Here is a 21,935-nt window from a genome sequence, read left to right as displayed (position 1 = left end):
TCAGGCAGCCGGGAAGTCAGGTGCCGGTACATTTGTTAATCCCCATTCCTATAGAGTCCTACTGGACTCTATGGGATTGGGGACACAGGAGCACCAGCACCTTTAGCAAGGGTGCCGGTACTCCCGTGACAAGTCTGCCTACCGTGGCTGCTGCGACCGGCAGGGTCAAACCTGTTGGGCACAGCGGCTCCGGCAGGCAGAATTGTAGTTTGCCAGTCCAGAAACAAGGGTGCCGGTGAGCTTACCGGCACCCTTGTGTCCGGACCAGCAACATTATAATGAGGCCCCATGCCTGAATAGCAGTCAGACAGTCGGGAATGAGAGAGGATACCGTTTTAAATGTAAGGTTTCATTTTGGGTGCTGGTTTGCATATGCACATGTGGTGTAATGCTATTCTTCAACGCGCCACCCATGATTACCTCAATGTTTTAAATACAATATGATGCTTGATGCCACGCCCTTAATCTTTCCAAGTTTTCATGTTCTACTTATTGCATGAAATATAATCCTGCACTTGATCTGTGCTCGGTTTTAATTATGAATGTGCACTGATCTGATGCCCATCTGGACGTGGTGTGCTAGAAAGGAAACCTCTGCATACAATAGATACATACTTCTTGAACAACAATGTTGGGGTGCCAAGGCCATGCAACCGAAAAGAAGAGGTGTGCGAAACACAATGGGATGAACAGATCTACTCCAAAGAGCAACAGAACATATACATGGCCTAGGAAATGTACACACCTTCCTCATTTTATGAAAGGGTTTTGCACCCAAAATCCATTGGCACGGATAAAAAATGATTTCGTTTTTTGGACAATGGACAGCATGGGGGTGAATGACACAGTCCCCTTTTTTGGTGTAAATGATTACAGGTGTAAGTTACACATGGCTAACACTTGGAACCGCCAGTGACAAATAAGTTGTGTGTATTTTACCAGTCGGATAATCTTTGTATGTTGCACTTAGTTGACATGGGAAGAGCCCTTTATACTTAAAATAGGTGTTCTGAGATGGAGGAACTTGCTCCGGAGTAATTTACTTTACGATAATATGTTTCTACCACATACCACCGGGAGGATAGGGCAGGGCTCACAATTTGCATTTGCAACTAGCAAATGGTGGGTGATAATTGACTCCTGATGAATAAGAAATAGTGTGCTGTTGGCATGTGGAGATTTGAGGGGGCGAGTGACTTATGCCTGGCTAGTAGCTGACAACTTGAAATCTGCTCTCAGAATGATGCACTGCAACATGGGTTTAATCCCCAGTTGAGGGTATAGAAGCTCGACTAGCAAGTATGAAGCTCTGTGCAAGTCACCAGTGATAATACCTCTTCCTACTCCACATGCCTGTATATTTGCAAATACTTTCCATGGACACCATTTGAGGGTCGCAAGGGGTCGCAATTGCGACCCCTGAGGTCTCCCTTGCTACCTCTAAAAAAAGAAAAGATTTTTGATTAAACTTTTCTTTTCTTTAGATGTAAGCTCCTGGCCTTTGGCCAGCACCATGTGGCTATTTGTTTCTGGAGTGGGTGGCTTTCTTGTTCAGGCCTCTTAAAAAAAAAGAAGAGGGGGTTCCACAAGTGTGAAGAAGTGACCCTGAATAAGAAAGAGTAGGAATAACAAACAATTTCTCTTTCTGGAATTCTATACCATAACTGCTAGACTCATTAAAGGTTTATTTCAGGCACACTTCAGGGGGTGACTCACTAATTTAGTCTATTCTTAAACACCTCAATTCAGCCTTTAATCCTTCTGAGGTTGATAAATGAGTAGCAACACAGGGCGGAAGATATTGTACATATATTGGCTCTATATAAGGCGTTTAAGCTTAAGTGCTATATAATAACACATGATTATCATTTGATCTTGGATGTCTGCTTGCATCCACAGTAATTTGGTAATATGGGCCTATAAACACATATATTAACAATACGTATGGTGATCCATTCTTGTATGAAATGTCTGTCACATTATAGTGATATCGTAACCATATTTTGCGTACTGTACTTAGGAACAATGCTATGTGATGCCACTTTTTTGTCATGGGTTGAAAGGTCGTGTTTCATCTCTTCCCATGATGTCACTTCCAGGTGGGGTCAAATTAAATCACTTCCTGTGATGGCATCAGAGGTCAAGGGCCATGTGATGTCACTTCCGCTACCCCTGGCATTTTGGTGAAATGACGTCCCTGACTGACTCACTTTTACAACCCACAGCCACCATTTTGCAATACTTTAGTGGACATCTGCCACCAGCACAGCTGTCCATCCACGTACTCTAGAATGCAGCTATGACTATGACAAATTCGGACTAGCTGGCCACATAACCAATTTACACTAAAACACCAGACTTTCCTTAACACCTCTGCCTTTAGAATACAGCGACAACTTACAACAAATTTGGTCTAGCTGGGTACGTATAAACAGGGGCGTAGGAGACACATAAAATCTGGGGGGGGACAGGGGACACCTTGGAGACTTTGCTTTCTTTATTTATTGTGTTTTAGTCAAAGAACTCGACTTTTCACAACATTAAAATTAAAATAGCAGTACGTATTAAATTACAAATATCATCACTGTATAAAACAAGAGAAAAGAAGAAAAGAAAACATAATACAATTAAAGGATGCAGCAGCAAAGAACATGTCTTTATATGTTGCATTTCTGGATTTGTCATCTGACTATGAGCTCATTGTAAGAGAGAGGAAATAACAATTACTTCCAGTGGGCCACAGGTAGGACGCCAGCTCGTTGAGAGGCAGATCACCTGTAAGTGGATTCCTGCCAAATAAAGGAGTTGCTGCCTTTTCTACCAACTGCAAGTTGCTACTTTTTAGTGTGGGGCAAGGAGACGTGTGTGTCTCTTGGAATGGAAGGATGGCCGTTTCAAAGACAGAGGAAATCTTGCTTGTACATCAGAGTAAGCCTGTTATTGGACAGAGGGTCCAGGTGTGTGATGTTGCTGCTTTGACTGTCCTCTGGGGGGTGGGGAGTACAGCAAACAAGGAGGATGAGCCATCGCAAGCCCACCCCCTTATAAGCACTCCCCAGGTCCGCGGCCGGATGCATCAGACCCGGGGGATGCTTAGTAAGTGGGGTGTATGTGGACCCAGGGGGGTGGCCAGAAGGGCAGCCTGCTATGTGGGCTGCCCCTCTAGCGCTCCTGTGGGGGCCGGGCAGCCTCTCACGATGAGTCTGGTCCCTCTTATTCCATCTCATTCTGGCTTTAGAGCCTAGCCTTTCTTTGCCTTTGTTATTCTGAATGTAGAGCTGGACTATGTTCCTTTCTCGTTTAACATTTGCTGCAAAGCCTGATCTATTTGCTTCTCTCATATGTTACTAGGACGGCAGAGCATGGGTCCCCTGCCCTGTTACATTATTAAAAGAGCCCCTCTAGCCTTTATTTCCCCCTCCCTTGTCTCACTGCTTGCTTGCTTAATACATACCTCCTTGCTTGAACACTCAACATATTCTCCCTAACACAGCAATGGCAGCTGCAGTCTGTCTTAACTGCTATTTGTTCTGTGTCTTGAATTGGCCTCTTATTTTCGCTTTACTGTATGCCGGGGAAAGGCATTTGGCAGACACTGCCATAATGGTTCTACCTGGCCATAAGAGGGTAACAGCTAGCCAATATTGGAAGAACATGGGCATATTATGCCAGAGGCTGGCAACTGCCTTCCTAATGCCTACACAAGAGACACAATTCTTGCCTTTGTTTCTAACAGTAATTCAGTGGATGAAGAAATGCGAGAACACACATATTGCTTATAAATGAAGGGGATGATGTTACACTTGGTTAAGACATTTTGATCACGCCAGGAGCTCATTTCCATCTGCAATTAAGAGATTACCTTTTAGACTTCTGGCTTTAAATAACGTTAGTATCACCTGGAAAGCACAGAGGTTGCTCAGCAGGGTTCCCGGAGCACGAGGGGTACCCTACTCGTGGGCATGGATGATTGGAGGGCACTCTTGCCCTGGTTTGGAGCATGGCCCTTACAGCCACGATGGGGTGAGGGGCCTATTACTTTTGGTTGTACGCAGCCCTTGAGGGTGGGCAGACATTGCCTCCTGCTTTAGCTCACCAACAGCACTGCTTTGCAACTTTATCACACATACCTGTCAGATGGCATGTAACTCAATGCTACTAATGTAATCAGCCTCGGAAGTCTGGAATCCTTTGCCACATCAACTAGGGTACAAGGCTTGCCACCTGAGACTTACCCATGTCTGAGTTGGCATCTGTCACCCTGTGGGGAAGACAGACACAGAAAGAGCAGGGCACAGTGTCCTTGTGGATTTTTCATACTTCTTCCTCGGGGTGGGCCCAATTCACTCCGCAGAGAAAGTGATACATTCTGGGCAACATTCTCCCACTTTGACAATGTCTCCCAAAGAGCAGAATTGGCCATTTGAAATACCTCTGTCAAATTATTATTGCGCAATCCACACTGATGGGTTTAAGCACCTGTTTAATGTGAGATGGCAATTATGGGCATTTGCCAACACACTCAAGAAGCACAGGACACCCTCTTACCAGCGACATGCCATGCTCACTCATTCTGATCACGAATTGCCATTTATCTGGGGTCAGGTTAAATGTATTTATTTATTTATTACATGTATAGCATCACGCAAAACCCACAAGCATCAAGGCGCAAAGTAAATGCATGGAGTGGACCACTTCCATTGGCGCAAGTTTTTACTTTTCCGCCACAAAATTGAAGATTTTAATGTAAAGGGCAGGTGAAATCACATTGCTTTTCCACTGTGGAAGAGCGTAAATACCTAGCAAAATTAGCGATTATTGGTGGAATTGACAATGGCTTCCTCTGGACTCCGCCCGCTTTTACCACGTTTAATTTCCAAGGAGATCGCAGAGGAATACCTTCCCTTATTTCCAGCATGAGAATCCATGCTGGCAGTAAGGCTGCATTTGTCTGGTGGAGCGAGAAATACAGAGGGTCCTGGTGTGTCCACTCGGCTCCCGAACTCCACCCAGAAAATGCACGAAAATCCGGCCAATTAGAAAAAGCGACAGTAATAGTGTTTTCCACCACTTTTTCTGAACCAATTGACCTAGAAAATGCTGTGTTGCATCGGAAGCTGAATGCATTCACTCTGCATATTATCCCACCAGAAGATTAAGGCAGGTGCTGAACACAGGTGTTACATATTCCTGTGTACAATCTGCATTTGGAGCATTAACTCACTGAGCTACCTTACAAATGATATCTCTTCTGGGGCTTTACCGTCTTAACCCCTTAACTGCCATGGGTATTTCTGCCAAGGTCTTTTTTGGTGATTTCGGTATGTCGCCATTCAATCCCTTGTAACTTTTTTGTTACATAAGATATCTCGGCCAAATTTGGCCCCTTTTTTCCCCAAATGTAGGCGGTTGTAACATTTCGGACTTTGCCGGGGATTGTGGGTAATAAATTCTGGGGCGATTCACGCAAGTCAGACCTCTATGGATTCCCACGGGTGTCCTCTTTTCGGAAATGCATGAAGTTCCCGGTTTTCCTTGGTGGCTTCGACACCATAGGCCCAAATCTGTATGTTGTCCACATGAGCAAAATCTGCTCTGCCGAAAGGATTGGGGTTACCAGTGAGTTAGCCTTTTCCCTTTGCGCCCAGGTAGGTAAACCCACACATGTGAGGTACCGTTTTTGTTGGGACACCTGTGGGAATGCAGGATGGTGGGACATGTGTTGTTGGTGGCGTGTTTCGGTGGGTGTCCAAAGTGAAATGTCTGAAAATTGTGTTTTTTTCCACCAAATTTCAGGGACATTTCCCTCTCCCCACCCACCGAAATACGCCACCAAAAACAGATGTCCTACCTTCCCGCATTCCCACAGGTGTCCCGACGAAAACGGTACCTCATTTGTGTGGGTGCACCTACCTGGGCGCAAAGGGAAAAGGCTAACCCACTGATAACCCCAATCTAGCAATCTGCCCCCAGGGAGGGCTACATGAGATGCCCCCATCCATTTGGGGTGGGGGGAGAGAGCAACCTCCTTTCCACTAATAACATCCATGGTGGTTCAGTGGCCCCCCCACACCCACACAAAAAAAGTTATTTGTTTTATTTTTGTTTTGCCCCTTTCCTAGGGGCAGATGGGCACATTTGTGTGGCCATCTGCCCCCAGGGGGGGGCAAAACTTACTTCCCCAGGCTTGGGGGCCAGATCTGCCAATATTTCCAGTGCCCCCCCCCACCCCAAATGGTTGGGGGTATCTCATGTACCCCTTCCTAGGGGCAGAAATCTGCCCCCAGGGAGGGCTACATAAGGTGCCCCCATCCACTCAGGGTGGGGGGAGAGAGCCACCTCCCTTTCAAACACAAACAATCTGGTGGTCTAGTGGGTCCCCCCCAGTCCCCCCACACAAAACAAGATATCATATTTTTTGTTTTGCCCCTTCCCTAGGGGCAGATGGGCACATGTGTGTGGCCATCTGCCCCCGGGGGGGGGCAAAACGTACTGCCCCAGGCTTGGGGGTGGCTTTGCCAATATTTGTAGTGGCTTCCCCAATCCAAATGGATGGGGGGCATCTCATGTACCCCTCCCTTCCTAGGGGCAGGAATCTGCCCCCAGAGAGGGCTACATACGGTGTCCCCATCCACTCAGGGTGGGGGTAGAGGGCCACCCCCCTTTCAAACACAAATAATCCTGGTGGTCTAGTGGGTCCCCCCGGTCCCCGCACCCCTACCCAAAACAAGATATAATATATTTTTTCGTTTTGCCCCTTCCCTAGGGGCAGATGGGCACATGTGTGTGACTATCTGCCCCCAAGGGGGGCAAAACGTACTGCCCCAGGCTTGAGGGGTGGCTCTGCCAATATTTGCAGTGGCCTCTCCCCTCCCACCCCAAATGGATGGGGGGCATCTCATGTACCCCTTCCTAGGGGCAGAAATCTGCCCCCAGGGAGGGCTACATAGGTGCCCCCATCCACTTAGGGTTGGGGGAGAGGGCCACCCCCTTGCAAAAATCCCCGGTGGCTAGTGGCCCCACCCGCAACCACCCCCATCCAAAACTACATTTAAAAAATATAGATTTTTTTGTTTGTTTGCCCCCTTCCCTGGGGGCAGATGATCTCCCATCTGCCCCCAGGGTATGGCCCCCATGCTTTGGGGGAGCCCTCCCCCAAATTCAAAAACAGATCCCTGTATGACACACCAAACATATTTTGGGGGGGATAAATGACATTACATCCCCCCACTTACAATTGTGGGGGGATTTGTCCCCCATGTCACCCCCATGTCCTACGCCCATAACTATCCTGCACTAGCGCTCTGTTGTGACCTCCCTCAGCACCTGCCCACGTGCCTGACCTCTTGGGTTGATAAATGGAGGCTAGCCAGCCCTTCTAAGTCCTAATCTTTTCGAAATGCACGCATGCATTTTAAGCCGCCTCTTAGAAACGTTCCCATACCTGGACTTCGGACCCCAAGGGCGTTCCTACCACAAAGCGCCTTGAGGCCATACAATTGGGAAAAGGTGCTATATAAATGACTACTACAATACAATACCATTTACACCTGGAACCTTCAGGTTATGAATTCAGAGTAGCTTCCTCATGAGTACGACTTCTCGCTGGTTGCATGAGTGTACCCATGGAGGATTCGCTGCACTTCGAGGTTTTTGCGCATTCTAGGAGCAGATGTTGGACAGGGTGAAAAGTGCATTCGCACCACTTCTTGGGAGCAATGCCCGTCCTTAACATTCAGGTGTCTTATAGAAAAGCCAGGGCTTGCGTCTCCCCCCACCACAAGGTCAGACACAGGAGCCCACTTTCCACTCCCTCGTGCACCTCAGCCTTCAAGACGGGGACTCCGGGTTCTGCCGGACTCCCACTGGGAAGGACACTTCCCTTTCTCTGCACAGTACCATATTTTATGATGGGGTTTTCTATAGCACACATTCAGAGAAGCATACAAATATGGAATAAAATTACAAAGTACAGAAAATGAAATAATGCAACGTAATCCGGCATTTGTATGGCACCTTTCACCATTGGCATGGTCTCAACACACTGTAGGCTGAACGCTCTTGGAGACCCAAGTCCAAGCATGGGGAATTCGTCAGAGTTATAGAATGCGTGTGTGCATAATCAAAAAGGAGAACTTTCAACTGATCAAAGCCACTCTCTCAAACTTCCAAGAAAGTTGTCCACCCAGGAATCGACTCAACAACAACGGCTTTCTTTGTGTAGGAAAAGGCAGAGACTCTGGCAAGGCTCTTTGGCATGCTGGGAGAGCATTCCAACTGGACACTGCACTTGGCAGCGCTTCACCACCTCCAGTATTGACATTCTCATCATCCTGCTGAGGACAGCTGAAATGCCCTGCTTCCTGGCCTCTCACTGACAAAAAAGAAAGCCCTACAACTTCTTATTAATGTAATGCAAGTGGTCGTGTATAGCCCTTTTCTGCCCCTTTTGGTGGTCCTGCTGTACTTGGCTTCATTAGTAACAAACATTGGCAAGGCCAACAGTTTGGGTTTTTATGTAGGCATGAGAAAGGCACTAGCCGTAGTGGTAAAAAAACTGCCCATTGGTGATAGCAGGTGCAAAATGGTGCCAGTATCTGGCCATCTAATAGCAGTGCCTGGTAAATGCCTAATACTTATACGAAAGCCAAAATGGGTGGCTTTGCCAAAGCTTGTTTTTAACTGGTCAGTGAAGGACAGAGTGCTTATAAATCGAGTGGCTGAAGGACGACCTAATTAAGACATTTTCATTGCACCAGTAGTGGGTTTACAACTACAATTAATTCATTAACTCTCCGTACAACGCTTTGTAAAAACACTGATAGGCACTTTGAGTGCAAAGTTTGATGGTAAGGCTTGATTAAAGCGAGCTCCCATGAGGAGAGGTTTTGGGCGGGGAGGAGAAGGAACTGGATGTGAATAGCCTTAGCATGGCCATGGCCAGACAACGGGTGGGCAAATAACCAAACAACTGCTACAAGCTTTTTGTTCCTCCTCACAATTCCAGTGCCAGAAACTTGTGGACTGTAAACATGTGTACACTACTCTTCTAGTTTTTCTTTTATTTAATGGAATATTTGATTGTTTATACACTTCACTTACCTGCGATGCCGGACTACGGTTTTACCAAGAAAGTGGTTGTCAAAGTGCAAAAGAGATTTGTTTCTTTTTCTTTTTTTATTGAGCTCACGACACTTGTAAAAATCTAAAAAGAATAAATAAAAAAATAATTAAAAAAAATAGGTAAAAAAAAGAGACATGACAGAATACATTTCAAATTGCCAACAGCCATTCTAAAAACACTCAAAACAAATATAAGATCTTGATTACAAAATTAATTTCCTTAAAATCCAATCCACAAAAAAGTGACTTATTATGTTGGTATTGGCGTTAGAATGTATCAACAATGTAGCAATTCTCACCTCGAAGATCTACACTTCCTGGTGACGTGTCACGCCGGCCTTATTGAAACACAATGGCTGCGACCTCTAACCTCGAATTCGATCATTTCCTTCCAGGAAGAAGGACAGGTATTTCCTCTCGGCTATCAAAGGAGGATAACTATGTAACATAGGGGTGTGTTCCTGGGCCTCTCTTGCGCCCTGGCAAGTCATCCCTTTTGTCGTCCACACACTGTTGTCGCAGAACTTTTCTCAAATGTTAACATGTTACTTATTCTTAGAATATATCCAGTGGTGGAAATGGAAACAATTTAAAGGGGGATCCCACAAGAGCCGCAGTGGGGGCGGAGTTTGGAGCAGGGGGCAGAGTACCGAGAAGGCAGAGTTAAGAGGGGGCAGAGCTGGCACTTAATCTCCGCTCTAAGGGAATATTCAAAATAATAGTTTAAAACTGGTGCAATTTCTCCCACGCTGCTTCTTTCCAAATGCCACACTGTACATGAATTGCACTTTAAATCAATTCCATGGAAGGGGTGCTCCCAAAATATGTTATCGTTGCCACGCCACTTTAAAATCGCTTTGGGATCCCAGCACCAAAGAAATAACCTGAGAGAGGAGAGTTTCCAACAACTACTATAAAAGGTGCTCACTTTTTAAACCCAGCAATCTCTAGTGCAATATGCCCATGCAAACAAAAAATGCAAATATGAGACATGCACTTTGATGAAAATGTTATGTGGTTTTGTGGGTACAACACTAAAGACTAGGAACATGACAACCTGGGTGAAATCCTGGTAGCCAAACACTTGAGCAAGCTTGCCAACCTCAAAAACACCCAAAGGGTGTTGTGTCTGCCCTCTGACACTGTTCACCCACATGTATCCTTTCCTTGCACTCCGAAAAGCAGCACAGGGCCACAATCAGGGAAAATAACTGATCCAATCTCCAGGTTTGTAAACTCTCTTGCCACATCCTGGGCAAACATTCACGACTCACTTGCACTCTCATCATCACCCCCGCCTCACCCCCCCCCTGTTTGGCTTCCAGCAATACTCTGCTTTATACAGATGGCTCGAAATGTACACAAACCATAGTAAGGTACTCACACAAATATATAAATCCTTGTAGAAATATGTTGGGCAAAACGTGTACAATTGTGACATTATTCTCCCATCTTGACTGGGAGACTACAAATACCAGAATCCAATTCAGGAAAAGGCAAAAAAATTGCCTTTGGGGTTTAAAAATGCACCTCCAAGACTTATAACAAAATGTAATGTGTGAAAAGGTTACTTGTTTATGTTTCAGTGTTTGACAAATGCAGGGTTCATATATGATGAAAATATTACATCATACCAAAAATAAACACTTTTTGGTGTGTTAAATATGAACATCTAAAAATAATGTAGCTTAAAAACTGTTTTGTGTGATAGCATTGAATTGGCCTGGTGGAAGGCAATGATTTGGGCATCTAACTGGTGTTTTCTGTGTGCTTTCGGAATGAAAATGCCAATTTGCATTTCTTAACACGGAACCATTACGAACGTCTTGTCCAAAACAGTAGTCCCTTAAATGAGACATGATTTCTAAAGCACTCGTACTTTATAACCCGGCAGAGCTTTTAAAATATGAGTGATTTATAAATAATGACTTATTTAAGGGACTATTGTTTTGGAAATACGTTTGCGGTGGTTCCGTGTTGTGATGTAATCTGCTCTGTGTGCTAGAGCGCACACAGCCGATTAGATCACTGATCCCCCAGCCTCCCTGTTTGCCAATGCTTGTTTTAAAAGGACTTCAGTGAAGGACACGTATAGTACTTATTAATAGAATGGCTAACGCGACACCTGGCTAAGATATTTTTCTTACACCTGCAGCAGCTCCAATAAAGTCAGTACCTCTCAGAAAACTGCTTTGAAAAGACACTGGCAGGCACTGAACAGTTTGATCGTAAGGCTTGATTAAAGCGAGCTCAACAATTTCCCATGAGGAGGTGTTTTGGGCAGGGAGGGGCAGGAACTTGGTGGGGATGGCCATATGGGTTTGCATGTCCATGGGCAGTCAACGGGTGGGCAAAGTGCCACGTAATAGCCCAGCCTAAAAAGCAGGATATAGACTGGATCTGCTCTTTACCCAACAGCATTGACCCATCATGAAGCCTATCCTTCCAATGGTGGCTGTATTGGCTATATTATTATATACAGTGATAGCTGGTGTGTTTCCATTCCTACAATGTAAAACAATTGTTTTAGGCCAACGCATCACTATACATTGGGGTGTGGAGGTAAGATGGACATGTGTGTGCTTGTGTGGGCTGTGCAAAGAGGTAGGGGGTCCTTTTCGAACCCTCCCCACACTCCATTGACCCCGGAGCAGGGAACTACATAGGTTTCAGTGGCTTCCCAGTGCATGCACCCACCCAGTTGTATACATTTATATCGGCCGCGTTGTGTTACGTGCCAACGTGTCTCCTAGAGGCCACGTCATAGCATTTGGGCGGCCCTTTGGCAGTGGTTTAAGTGGGGTAAGAAATTGAGGGGGGCCTCATTTGGGGGCACGGCTTCCATTATGGGCCTGGTCTAAGACTTGATGGGTGTGGCCTAAAGAACATGTGAAAATGGGCGATGGGACTTTTGCAAGCACTGAGAACCCCAGCACTGGTAAATGGTTCACTAACGCACTAAGAAAGGTGTGCAGGATCCCTACTCATGCCAATGCTCTTTCTGGAAGGTGGGGTCGGTGCTGTGCAGAAAACCATGTATGACCATTCTCTGCACACTGCAACTCTGTGTTGAAGAGGTAGCCCTCGAATCAAGCTCCCTGTCTCGGGAGGATAGCTCAGTGGCAACGCGCTCCCCTTGGAAGTAAAACTATACGAAGCAACACAGGTTCGATCCCTGGTCCGTGCTTAGAAAGCTCTGGGTATTAAGCGTGTTATAAATAACCTGTCATAACAGATTTGCAGATTGTAAGGGGTTTGCACGATTTGCTTTGAACACGTGTTTCCTTGTGCAATAATTTCAAGCACATTTTTTTTTAAAGTCCTGTCAAGGCTGCATTGCCTTGCACTGACTATACAGTACTTGTGTAAAACTGTGGCAAGTCTGGAAAAGCCTTTTATCGCTGCACTTCGTCTGTCGCCCATTTTCTTTGCCAGCACGCAGCCTTTTTATTTTATTTCGCCAGGTATTTTGATGCCCGTTTCCTCGTTTCTCTTTGTGAAATGGCTCCTTCCCCTCCTCCAACCTCGTGTGCATAGAAGTCAAAGCTTCGGAAAGTAATGGGAACCGCACATACAGCCCCCCAAGTCCCCACTGGGGTAAGGGCATGGCCTTAGTTGCTAGGAAAACACACAAAGTACACACGCAAACCCGCACACCGAAAAATGGCGTGGTGTGAGGAAAGTGGTCTGCGCATGTAGACAATCAAAATCCTGCACATTGAAACAAGCTATCAGCATCCTGGAGAAAATGATGAGGGAGCTCCGTCTGTGGACCTGCAAGGGGAGTTCCTGTGCGCGGCCGGATTTCCCCCATTTCCTCCATATGCCACTTTCATTGTCACGCGAGGGTGTGCTCTCAATATAGGCACTATGAGCCGGCCTCGATCTTTAGTCATCTGAACCCATGCAGTGAATTTGGCCATAGCAACGACGGCGTCAGTCCATTATGTACGGTTATGGCCTGGCTCCTGGTGCCCTCAACTTTGACTATTGAATCAGGCATTTCTGCGAGAGGCGTAACTGCGTGGGGGGGTTCAGTGGCGACGGGAAGAGGTGTGTGTGTGTGTGTGTGTGGCAGCTAAACAAGGCACTATCGGGGCTGATTCTAAGACCTCTCTCTGGCCTGTGTCGTGCCAGACCTGCATATAGATGCCAACTGGCTCGGTAACAATGGGTTTAGAATCTGGCACTTGCCCTTTCGAGTCCCATCCGTATTGTCTTAAAAGTCTCAGCCTGCTGGGTGCTGTCCGCGTAGACGCACAGCTGGCTGCAGCGCCTCTTAATGACGTGCGAGCAGTCCGCAGGTGTAAATTCAGTCCTATTTCCTTTGCATGCTGGTACATGTAGTCCTGTGGACATCACAGGGCAGAAGTTGAGGATAAGGGTTAAGTATGAGCCTTTATCAAACTTTTATAAATTCTCAATGTGCATGAAAAATTCCAATAAATGTTGCTGTGCGGAAGCCCAGGGATGACTGCCCATTGTTGGACGCCACTAGTCCGGCCAATTATGATTGGTTATTTATAACACGCTTAATACCCAGAGGTTTCTAAGCGCTGACCCCGGGATCGAAGTCGTCTTGCTTCCAAGGCGAGCACGTTGCCCCCGAGCTATCCTCCCGAGTTCTAGTCTTTCTTTATGTTCTGGCCCTTGTTTTTTTCTATTAGAAATACAGCCTACCAGTACTCCCTATAACAACAAACAGGGTATAGCTGTTGTAGAAAAAAGAGGGGGCACGGGCAAGCCGTTGGTTTCCTTTGAACCGTTAATAGGATAAGGCGTGATAACACAAAAACAACGGTTTTTTAGGAAAATGTATTTAGTTTATCAGAATTAATGAAGCAAAGAACTGGAAAGAACTGTATTTCCAGTTCTTTGCTTCATTAATTCTGATGAACTAAATACATTTTCCTACCAGTACTCGCACCTGTCATGGAACCTCTTGATAGATACGGCAGCCCGCTGGTGCAGTCCCGTATAGGCGGTGAGTGCCCCTGTACAACAGCAGGTGGGCCTGTGCTTCGGGGGCCACTACACCCACTACAGGGATGTGCGTTTAAGTGCATGGTCCCAGCTTCGAACCCTAGCAGGTGTGCTCAGCCTTTCATTCTTCTGAGGGTGATACAATGAGTATCAATGAGTGGGGTGAGATGCACGTGTCATCATATAGAAGTTGCCTTTATGCAAGAATGTTTTGCATACCAGGAAGTGTAGACCGTGCATATAATTGAAAAGGTATAACTACAAACCCCAGAATGCAAAGGGTAATTGGCTAAAAGTAAGCTATATAAGACTCACTCTGAGGACACAGGCCCGTGACAAGTGGACCCGTCTTTTTATCGAAACAAGCCAACTTATCCCATATAATACGACAGATGCTCCTACAGTCCTGTTTATGTCTTTGCATTATGGGACTTGTAGTCCTGAATCTATTCAAGGAAATGTACCTTTGGGAGTCGCAGATTGCAGAGACATTGACTGGATGGGCACCTCCTGAACGGGACACTCATGGGTGAGAGCTCTCACGTTTCCTGTGACCATTTGTGAGAAGACAACCAAGTCTTGTTTTCAATTGGAATTCTGTGACTTGCAGTTTTCCTAAATTTCGAATGGCAAAGAAAAACTACAAGTCCCGGAATCAAAATAGAAAATATCAGGTCTGAGGCATGGCCACGGGAAAGCTTTGATGCCTTTTTTCCCCTGCTCTATTACAAGGTTAATGGCGCCTGGCACTCGGCACTGCTGCTTTAAGAAGCCGGTCCCATGATGCTTTTTGGCAGGGACAGGAAACTGGTCAGCTGCATTCCCTCTCGATCTGAATGGGATTGGTCCCTGCCCCTTCCCAGAAAGCCCGGCATTCTTGGCAGTGGGGGAGATGGGCCTTACGTTTAGTTGTTTCCAGGTAAAGACGGGGCACGTCTTGGGGCCATTTTATCTTTCTATAAATCTGGGCCACTGGTTGGGGGGCAGGTTTAAACGGCTGTCCCAGTTCTCGGATCCCAGCAGCACGGATTGGTTTTCGACTGTTCAGAGGCAGTGAACGTTCTGTCCGAAGTGTGTTCTTTCGCAGTTTTCATTTTAGAAACATGTTCGGCATTTCTGATTACGCCCTCGTGCCATTTTGTCATTGTAAGTAAAGTTTGTAACTCACTTTAGCCTTGCGTGCAGCACCTAACCTCCCGTGGCCGAGTGTTGCTCCAATGACCTCTGTGTAGCGCCTTAAGGGGGTATATCCAGAAGTTTTGCAGAACTCTCAAGTTTCCTATAGCCAAGAATGCGAAGAACACATTTTTGTTTTTGCTTGGAATGCAAGGACTTGTCGTTTTTTCCTAAACTTGAAAAAGGGGAGGGGGGGCAAGTTTCAGAATTAAAAGGGGATACATCGGAGCTGGATGGCTTCTTCGCGCATAGCCACGCACAATCTGATGTCTCTGTATTTGTATGTGGTAAATCGGCGGGGCTACACTGCGCTCCCCGCCCCACCTGCCTGTGCGATCTCGATGTGCTATTTTGACTTCTGACTGGGCAGGAAAAGGGTTTATGGAGTTGATGCCCCAGTTTGACCAAATTCCCTCGTGCATTGAAGCAAAATCTGTTTTGCAAAGTTGTGTGTTATGCAACACAAGTCAGTACGCCCTATTTAGGTTTGTATTGGTTATTTCTTCTTTGTGCAAGTGTTGAAAGAAATGTTGCTATCCTGTGTTTAGAGTATGCGGCTCTCTCTGCTTGCCTCCTCTTTATGCATGGGGGCTATGGACAGGGACCTGTGTCCCTTTAGAAGTGTGCATGGGAGGGAGTGAGTAGCAGTGGGAAGGGTGCATAAAACTGCAGGCTTCATGAAATAATGTTTATGGCTTTACACAAGGGGGATTTTTTAAGCTTGCATTGATCTGCATGATGTGAGGGTGACTTTGCATGCGGGAGGGGGAGAATACAACTGAAGCCATACTCTTCTTGCTCAATATATTTCTATGATGATGTGTATATAGTGTAAAGTTAATTATGAAAGGGTCGTTTCTTATGCAATGTGCTTTGCTTCCAAGGCAGTGCTATAAAGTATTATTTAATTACATGAAATGCAAAGGGGAAACCTTAATAAATATCTATATCAACTACACCTGTGAAGATGTGCTCAGTTGCTTAAATTGTCCACATCCCGGTTTCACCATGTAACCAAAGTGTGTGATCCTGGGCAGATCATTTAATCCCACTGCATTTTTAATCTACAGCTTTGTGATTCACTTCAGAGTTTATGTTAATATATAATGCTGTTTTTTACACACATACAAAATGCCTTACTCATGAGTTGCTCCATAAATAACAATAGTGCAATTTAGGTATTTTGCACCACAAAGTTATTTGCCACTTGGCTTAGTTATGGCAACTTATTCTAAAGCCAATTCCATGGTGCCACCAAGTACCAAAGACTGATGATGCTCCTTGCAATGTCCTTTTCTGTGAAGTCACTTCTGTTGGTGCAATTCATATGCAAATGTGGAGGTTTGCATGTATTTTGCCCCAGAGCGCCTGGACAGAGCTCTAATAGATGGGTCTCCTGCATCTGTAACGATTCTGCAGTTTTATTTTTGTTGTGTTAAAACGCCATCTGCCACTAATGTTACCAAAAAAGTAGATTGGGACTGGGTTTGGCAGTTTGTGGGCGTGAATGAGGCCATCTGCAATTGTGGGCACTGCATTTGTGGGGGAAGTAGCAGGATTTTTTTTTCTGACTCTGCACCCCTATCCCCCTCCCCACTCTTTCAATGCTGGATACTCCCGTGTGTCCACGGTATAGCATAAACGTGTCACAGGCCACCACTTTTCCCTTCCTGGGACTACATTTATCAAATCATGCCTTCTCGAAGTTGTAGTTTTGTATTGCTATGCTTTAACAAAAATGTAAGCACCTGTAGGGTTCACGCGGCTGCTTGCTTTTATTTTTACATAAGTAGATCTATCTCAGTGCGCAGACACGCGCATGTTTTCTGGAGTTCTGCTCAGAGCTTCTCCTCTGTTTCTGGCGCTCCTTCCATGCGGGGTGACTAGATTTTAAAAAGTAAAAAAATGGGCCAGGGCAACTAACATAAAAGTAGGACTAACTCTTGAAAGTGCTTCCATTTCCTTCCCACTCTCCCCCCTACCTCCCTTCCTTATCTATGTCTTAGCACTATCTGAAATGTCGTCAGGCCGAGTAGGATGGTTAATTTCACATCCTTACTAGGCATGGACTGTAAGATGGCCTTTGTATTTTTCCCTTGTTACCTCCCTTGCCTTGAAGCACTTTGAAACACATTGTGTATAGGCGCTATATATCATATCATATATCAAGTGGCTGTCAAGGCACTACACTTCAGTAGCATTTGGAGGAGAAAGGGGGGTTTTAAGTGTTGTTTTAAAAAAAAAAAAACACATTCTAAATAGTTTATCACAAACTAACACTATCTTAAGTTGTAAAATGCAGCATTTCTTCTGTGGAGATTGTGCGTTCCTGCCTGCCAGCTTTGAAGACCTGCTACCAAAACCTGGGACCGCTGCAGTTGCCAATGGGTCCATGATCTTGAGAAAGGGGGACAAAGCACCAAATACTGGGGCCAGGCCCGGCAAAACCGGGACGTCTGATCACCCCACTTCCATGCCCTGCACGCTTTCACGTCATGCGTGCTGTGACTGAGCGCTTCCACGTCCCTCCATTATCTCCTTCGCTAACAGAGGGATTTTTAGTCCATTATAAACGGGGCTCAAGACATGGTCTGCTTGTCTTTGTGAGCCATTCGACTCTTCACCCTAGGCCCTTGATGAATGTCTTGTCTTTTAACTACTTTTCTCTGCGTCATGCATTTATTTTTTATATTAATAATGTTAGTCATATGACTTTTCACAAAATACATAATAAAAACACAATTAATTCCAAAACAAAAGCATGTTTTCTTCTTCTCTAGGTTGCCTCCACATTTTTTTTTCTGCTTCCCTCTTCTCTGCTCCCCCACGCCACCCCCCTTTTTTTTAATGTAATATCCAATGTGGACGCAATTGTGTATTTGCTGCTAGTTGGAGATGCTCCTGTGATATTGGGCGTCATCTGATGTGCCACCATACAGCCCCCCCCTCTGAAGACTGCTTGCATTATCTTGTTCATGTGTCTATTAATTCTCTCCACTTGCCCATTCCCTTGCGGGCAATACAGCGCAGCTCTCTTGTGATATTTCTCGCAGGTGTGCTCTCGTCTCCTCTGAGATGAACTGTGCTCCATTGCCCGGGACTATGTACTTTGGGTGCCCTTTTCTGCTGCGGCTGACCTGGTTGTTTCTGGTCTGGAGCGAGAGTCTCCTATCATCCCGTTTCTGAGGCTGGTTGGGGGAATCCATATGTGCCCCATCATTGGAACCCCTTCATGCTCCTGCATTTCTCCTGCACTGGCAGTAGTGTTCTCTCTACTGGTCATCCTTTCCTTGTGTACTTGACTGTTCTCTGCACCATTCTTCTCACGTTACTGCTTGCCCCTCCTGTCCTACGCTTTCTGTTACACTCTGCAGTCTTCCTTGATATGTTTTGCCTCTGGTATGGGGTAGGCTTGATTGGCATTTCTCCATCCAGCTGATCGATCTGCGAATGGTATTCTTGCATTTTATTATGCCAATCTTGCCAACCTTGGAGTTGGATTGCTTGTACCTCTGGGTCCTATAATATTTACTATGGTCCATCCACAATTTGTACCTTGTTTTCCCCTTATGTACGCCCTGAAATGAGTGCCACCTTTGTGCACCCCCACATTTCCTGAAATTATTTGCCACCTATTTGTGCGCCCACATTTGTTATGTTCTGTTATGTTAACGGTACTTATATAGCGCACCGTCACCAACGGAATCGGTCCCCAGGCGCCCTGGAGGATCTGTAAATGAGAAGGTGGGATGGTTTAGTAAGGTGAAGAGGGCGTAGGATAGTGAAAGGAGTGGTGTACTGTTGGCAACTTCAACTCGGTAGACACCGGGTGCTGAGCTTTGGTGCGAGTATTGGGTCGGTGTCAGTCCGTGTGTGCTGTTGTTGCAGTGTGGTGAAGTGTGTGCAGCTTGTTGTGCGAGATGGTTGTGTGAGTTTTTAAGTATGCAGAGAGTTTGAGTTTATATTGGTTACTGGGTTATGTGACATAACGTGCAAGCATTCACAGTTCTAAGTGTAGCACTTGCTGACCTACATAATTCAGTCTGAGTGTGGCACTCACAAAACTTCAAAATATTATCTAGATACCGCACAGGCTAATGTTCACAATTCTATCTATGTCTGGGACATGCTAACACTCGACTCCTTTTGTGTTGTGCTTGGTAACCTTCATAATTCCGTCTAGGTGTGGCACTCACTAACCTTAGATGCGACTCAGGGCAAAGTTAGGAAATCCGTCTAAGTGTGGCCCATGCTAACATTCAAGTTCCATCTAGGTGTGGCGTATGCTAACATTTACAGTTTCATCTAAGTATGCTGCTTGCTAATACTCCTAATACCATCTAGATGTGAGGTAGAGCTGGGAATTCTAAGTGTGGCGCATGCCATCATTCACATTTCTAACATTTCAATTGGAGTTCTATCAAGTGTGGTGTATGCTAAGCCTTCCTAATTCCATCCAAGTAGGCAGATGCCGACATTCACAAACCTATCTAGATGCGACGCAGGCCAGCGTCCACAATTCCCTCCAGGTGTGACACTTGTTAACATTGACTAGTATGTTAGGATGCAGTGCAAGGCAACATTTCGAACACTGTCATGGTTGATATCCGGCTGGTGATCACACAACTTTCTAAGTATGCATGGGCTAAGTCTATGGCAATCTGTTATGGTTAGGTAAGGTAGAGTGGCAGGGGCTTTCTGGTGTAGAGTAATTGCTCTACACCCCACCCATGCCACACTAGTTTTTGTTGGTGTCTGTTAGCTGCTGGCTTCATTGGCTTCCCCTGCGGACACCAGCAGACACTTTCTGGAGCCGCCAATGTAGGAGCCGCCCTTTGCCTCGGCCCTTAGCCGACATGGCTGTCGGGCAGAGGGCTGCCCTGGGAGGCCGAATTAAGAGTTGATGAGGGACCAATCAGGCCCTGGGGGCGGGAAGTGAGGTGGGATGAGGAAGCTGGAAGGGTCCGGGAGAGAGAGGGCTGCGAGCGGGGCTAGGGCCTCTGAAGATTTTACAAAAAGGCTCTGGGGGTGGGGGCGCACTCACCTGCCTTTCCAGCTGCACATTTCCTGAAATGATTTGCCGCCTATGTGCACGCCCACATTTCCTCTTGTATCACTGAGCAGTGCTGTTCCGTACTCGACGCATCTGAAGCAAATGCCACTGTGTAGCTTTCTTTTTGTGCTTGTTGCTTTAATGCGGCCCCTCTTCACTATGCGCTCGCATCTACTGCGATGGTAGTTTTGTTCTTTGTGCTAAACGTCTGGAGGCTTCATTACGTCACTCTTTTGTCTTCTTGAATGCTGTCTTGTACTCGTCCCCCCCCCCCCCCCTCCTATTTCTCGCCTTTTCTCAACCATGTCCTTAGTTCCTCGGGGATGCTGGGAAAGTCTCGCACAAACTTGGCGTAATAATCTGCCATCTCCATGAAGGGCTTTAGCTGCTTTTGGGATTGGGGATTGTGGTTCCGGTGCTTTCACCAGGCCCCCCCCCTATAGTTCCATTCCTGCTGCTGGGGGTGGATCCTAGAAAATATAACTTGTTCTTATGCAGTTTTCTTTTTTCAGTCCGAGTCCTTTTGTTTACTTTCTCTAGTGCTGTATCGTGCTCTTCTCTTCTGGTACCCTGGATCAGTATTTCAGTTTGAGTCGTTTGTCTTTGTCTACTTTCTCTAGTGCTGTATCGTGCTCTTCTCTTCTGGTACTCTGGATCAGTATTTCAGTTTGAGTCGTTTGTCTTTGTCTACTGTCTCTAGTGCTGTATCGTGCTCTTCTCTTCTGGTACCCTGGATCAGTATTTCAGTTTGTCATTTGTCTTTGTCTACTTTCTCTAGTGCTGTATCATGCTCTTCTCTTCTGGTACCAGGGGTCAGTATTTCGTCGTGCAAGAATGTGACATCCTCTGTCTTGGCATGTTTCTGTCATGATTCTTTGGAACACAGATGCCCCTGAACATAATCCGAATGGCATGCGCGTGTTGGTATGTGCCATACAGTGTCACAAGGCTGTCACCTGTGCATCTTAACCCGCCGGTATGCACAGGTGACGTCCAGTTTCATACGTGGCGTGGCTGCTTGTAGCGGCTGCATCATCTGATGTATTTGATTTGGGAAATGGCCTTTCGCCGTCACTTGATTCAATGCTCTAAAGCAGCGGTATTCAAACTGTGGGGCGCGACCTCCCCCTCCCCCAGGGGTCCGCGGGTGCATCACTGGGGGGCCCTGAGAGCTCAGCATAACATTTTAAAAAATATATATATATTTTTTTTAATTGGAAGAAATAGGCAGAGTGGCTCACATGGTCGGGCTGAAGCATGAAACTGTCTCGGGCAACAATGAAAAAGTGGCCCGCAGTTGTAAATGAATGTTCATTCCTTTAGTCACAGACTGGGCCTCATTATAACTATGGCGGTACGGTAACAACGGTGCTGGTAAGCTACCGGCACCGTTGCTACCGTACCACCATAGTAAAAGTTGTGCTTGCGGGTGCCTGGCAGGCCGTGCGGCACCCGCGAGCACAGCTCATCAGATGCACCGGCACCGTTATTAAAATGGAAGTAAATTGTGATCTATTCAGCAACAATGGTCAAAATGACTAACTGCATAGTAAGTAACTCATCAAACTGGTCCACATAGGCCAAAATGGTGGCCCATTTT

General features: G+C 46.1%; 1 protein-coding gene across 2 annotated transcripts in view; it reads left to right on the top strand.

Annotated features, from left to right (window-relative positions):
- The window catches only part of GSN (gelsolin), a 291,591-nt gene that overhangs the window by 14,184 nt on the left and 255,472 nt on the right, over positions 1 to 21,935 (top strand). Inside the window, exon 1 of one of the 2 annotated variants that reach the window (XM_069609518.1) lies at positions 14,798 to 15,025. The exons of the other annotated variant lie outside the window; for it this stretch is intronic. Coding sequence (XP_069465619.1) covers positions 14,999 to 15,025 — 27 coding nt within the window. The 5' untranslated portion in view covers positions 14,798 to 14,998. Of the gene's footprint in view, positions 1 to 14,797; positions 15,026 to 21,935 lie in introns of those variants that run through there. 2 annotated transcript variants of the gene reach the window in all.

The sequence above is a fragment of the Ambystoma mexicanum genome, chromosome 8, assembly GCF_040938575.1.
Source record: "Ambystoma mexicanum isolate Mex_15411 chromosome 8, UKY_AmexF1_1, whole genome shotgun sequence".
Taxonomy (NCBI): domain Eukaryota; kingdom Metazoa; phylum Chordata; class Amphibia; order Caudata; family Ambystomatidae; genus Ambystoma; species Ambystoma mexicanum.
This window is presented reverse-complemented; position numbering and strand designations above follow the sequence as displayed.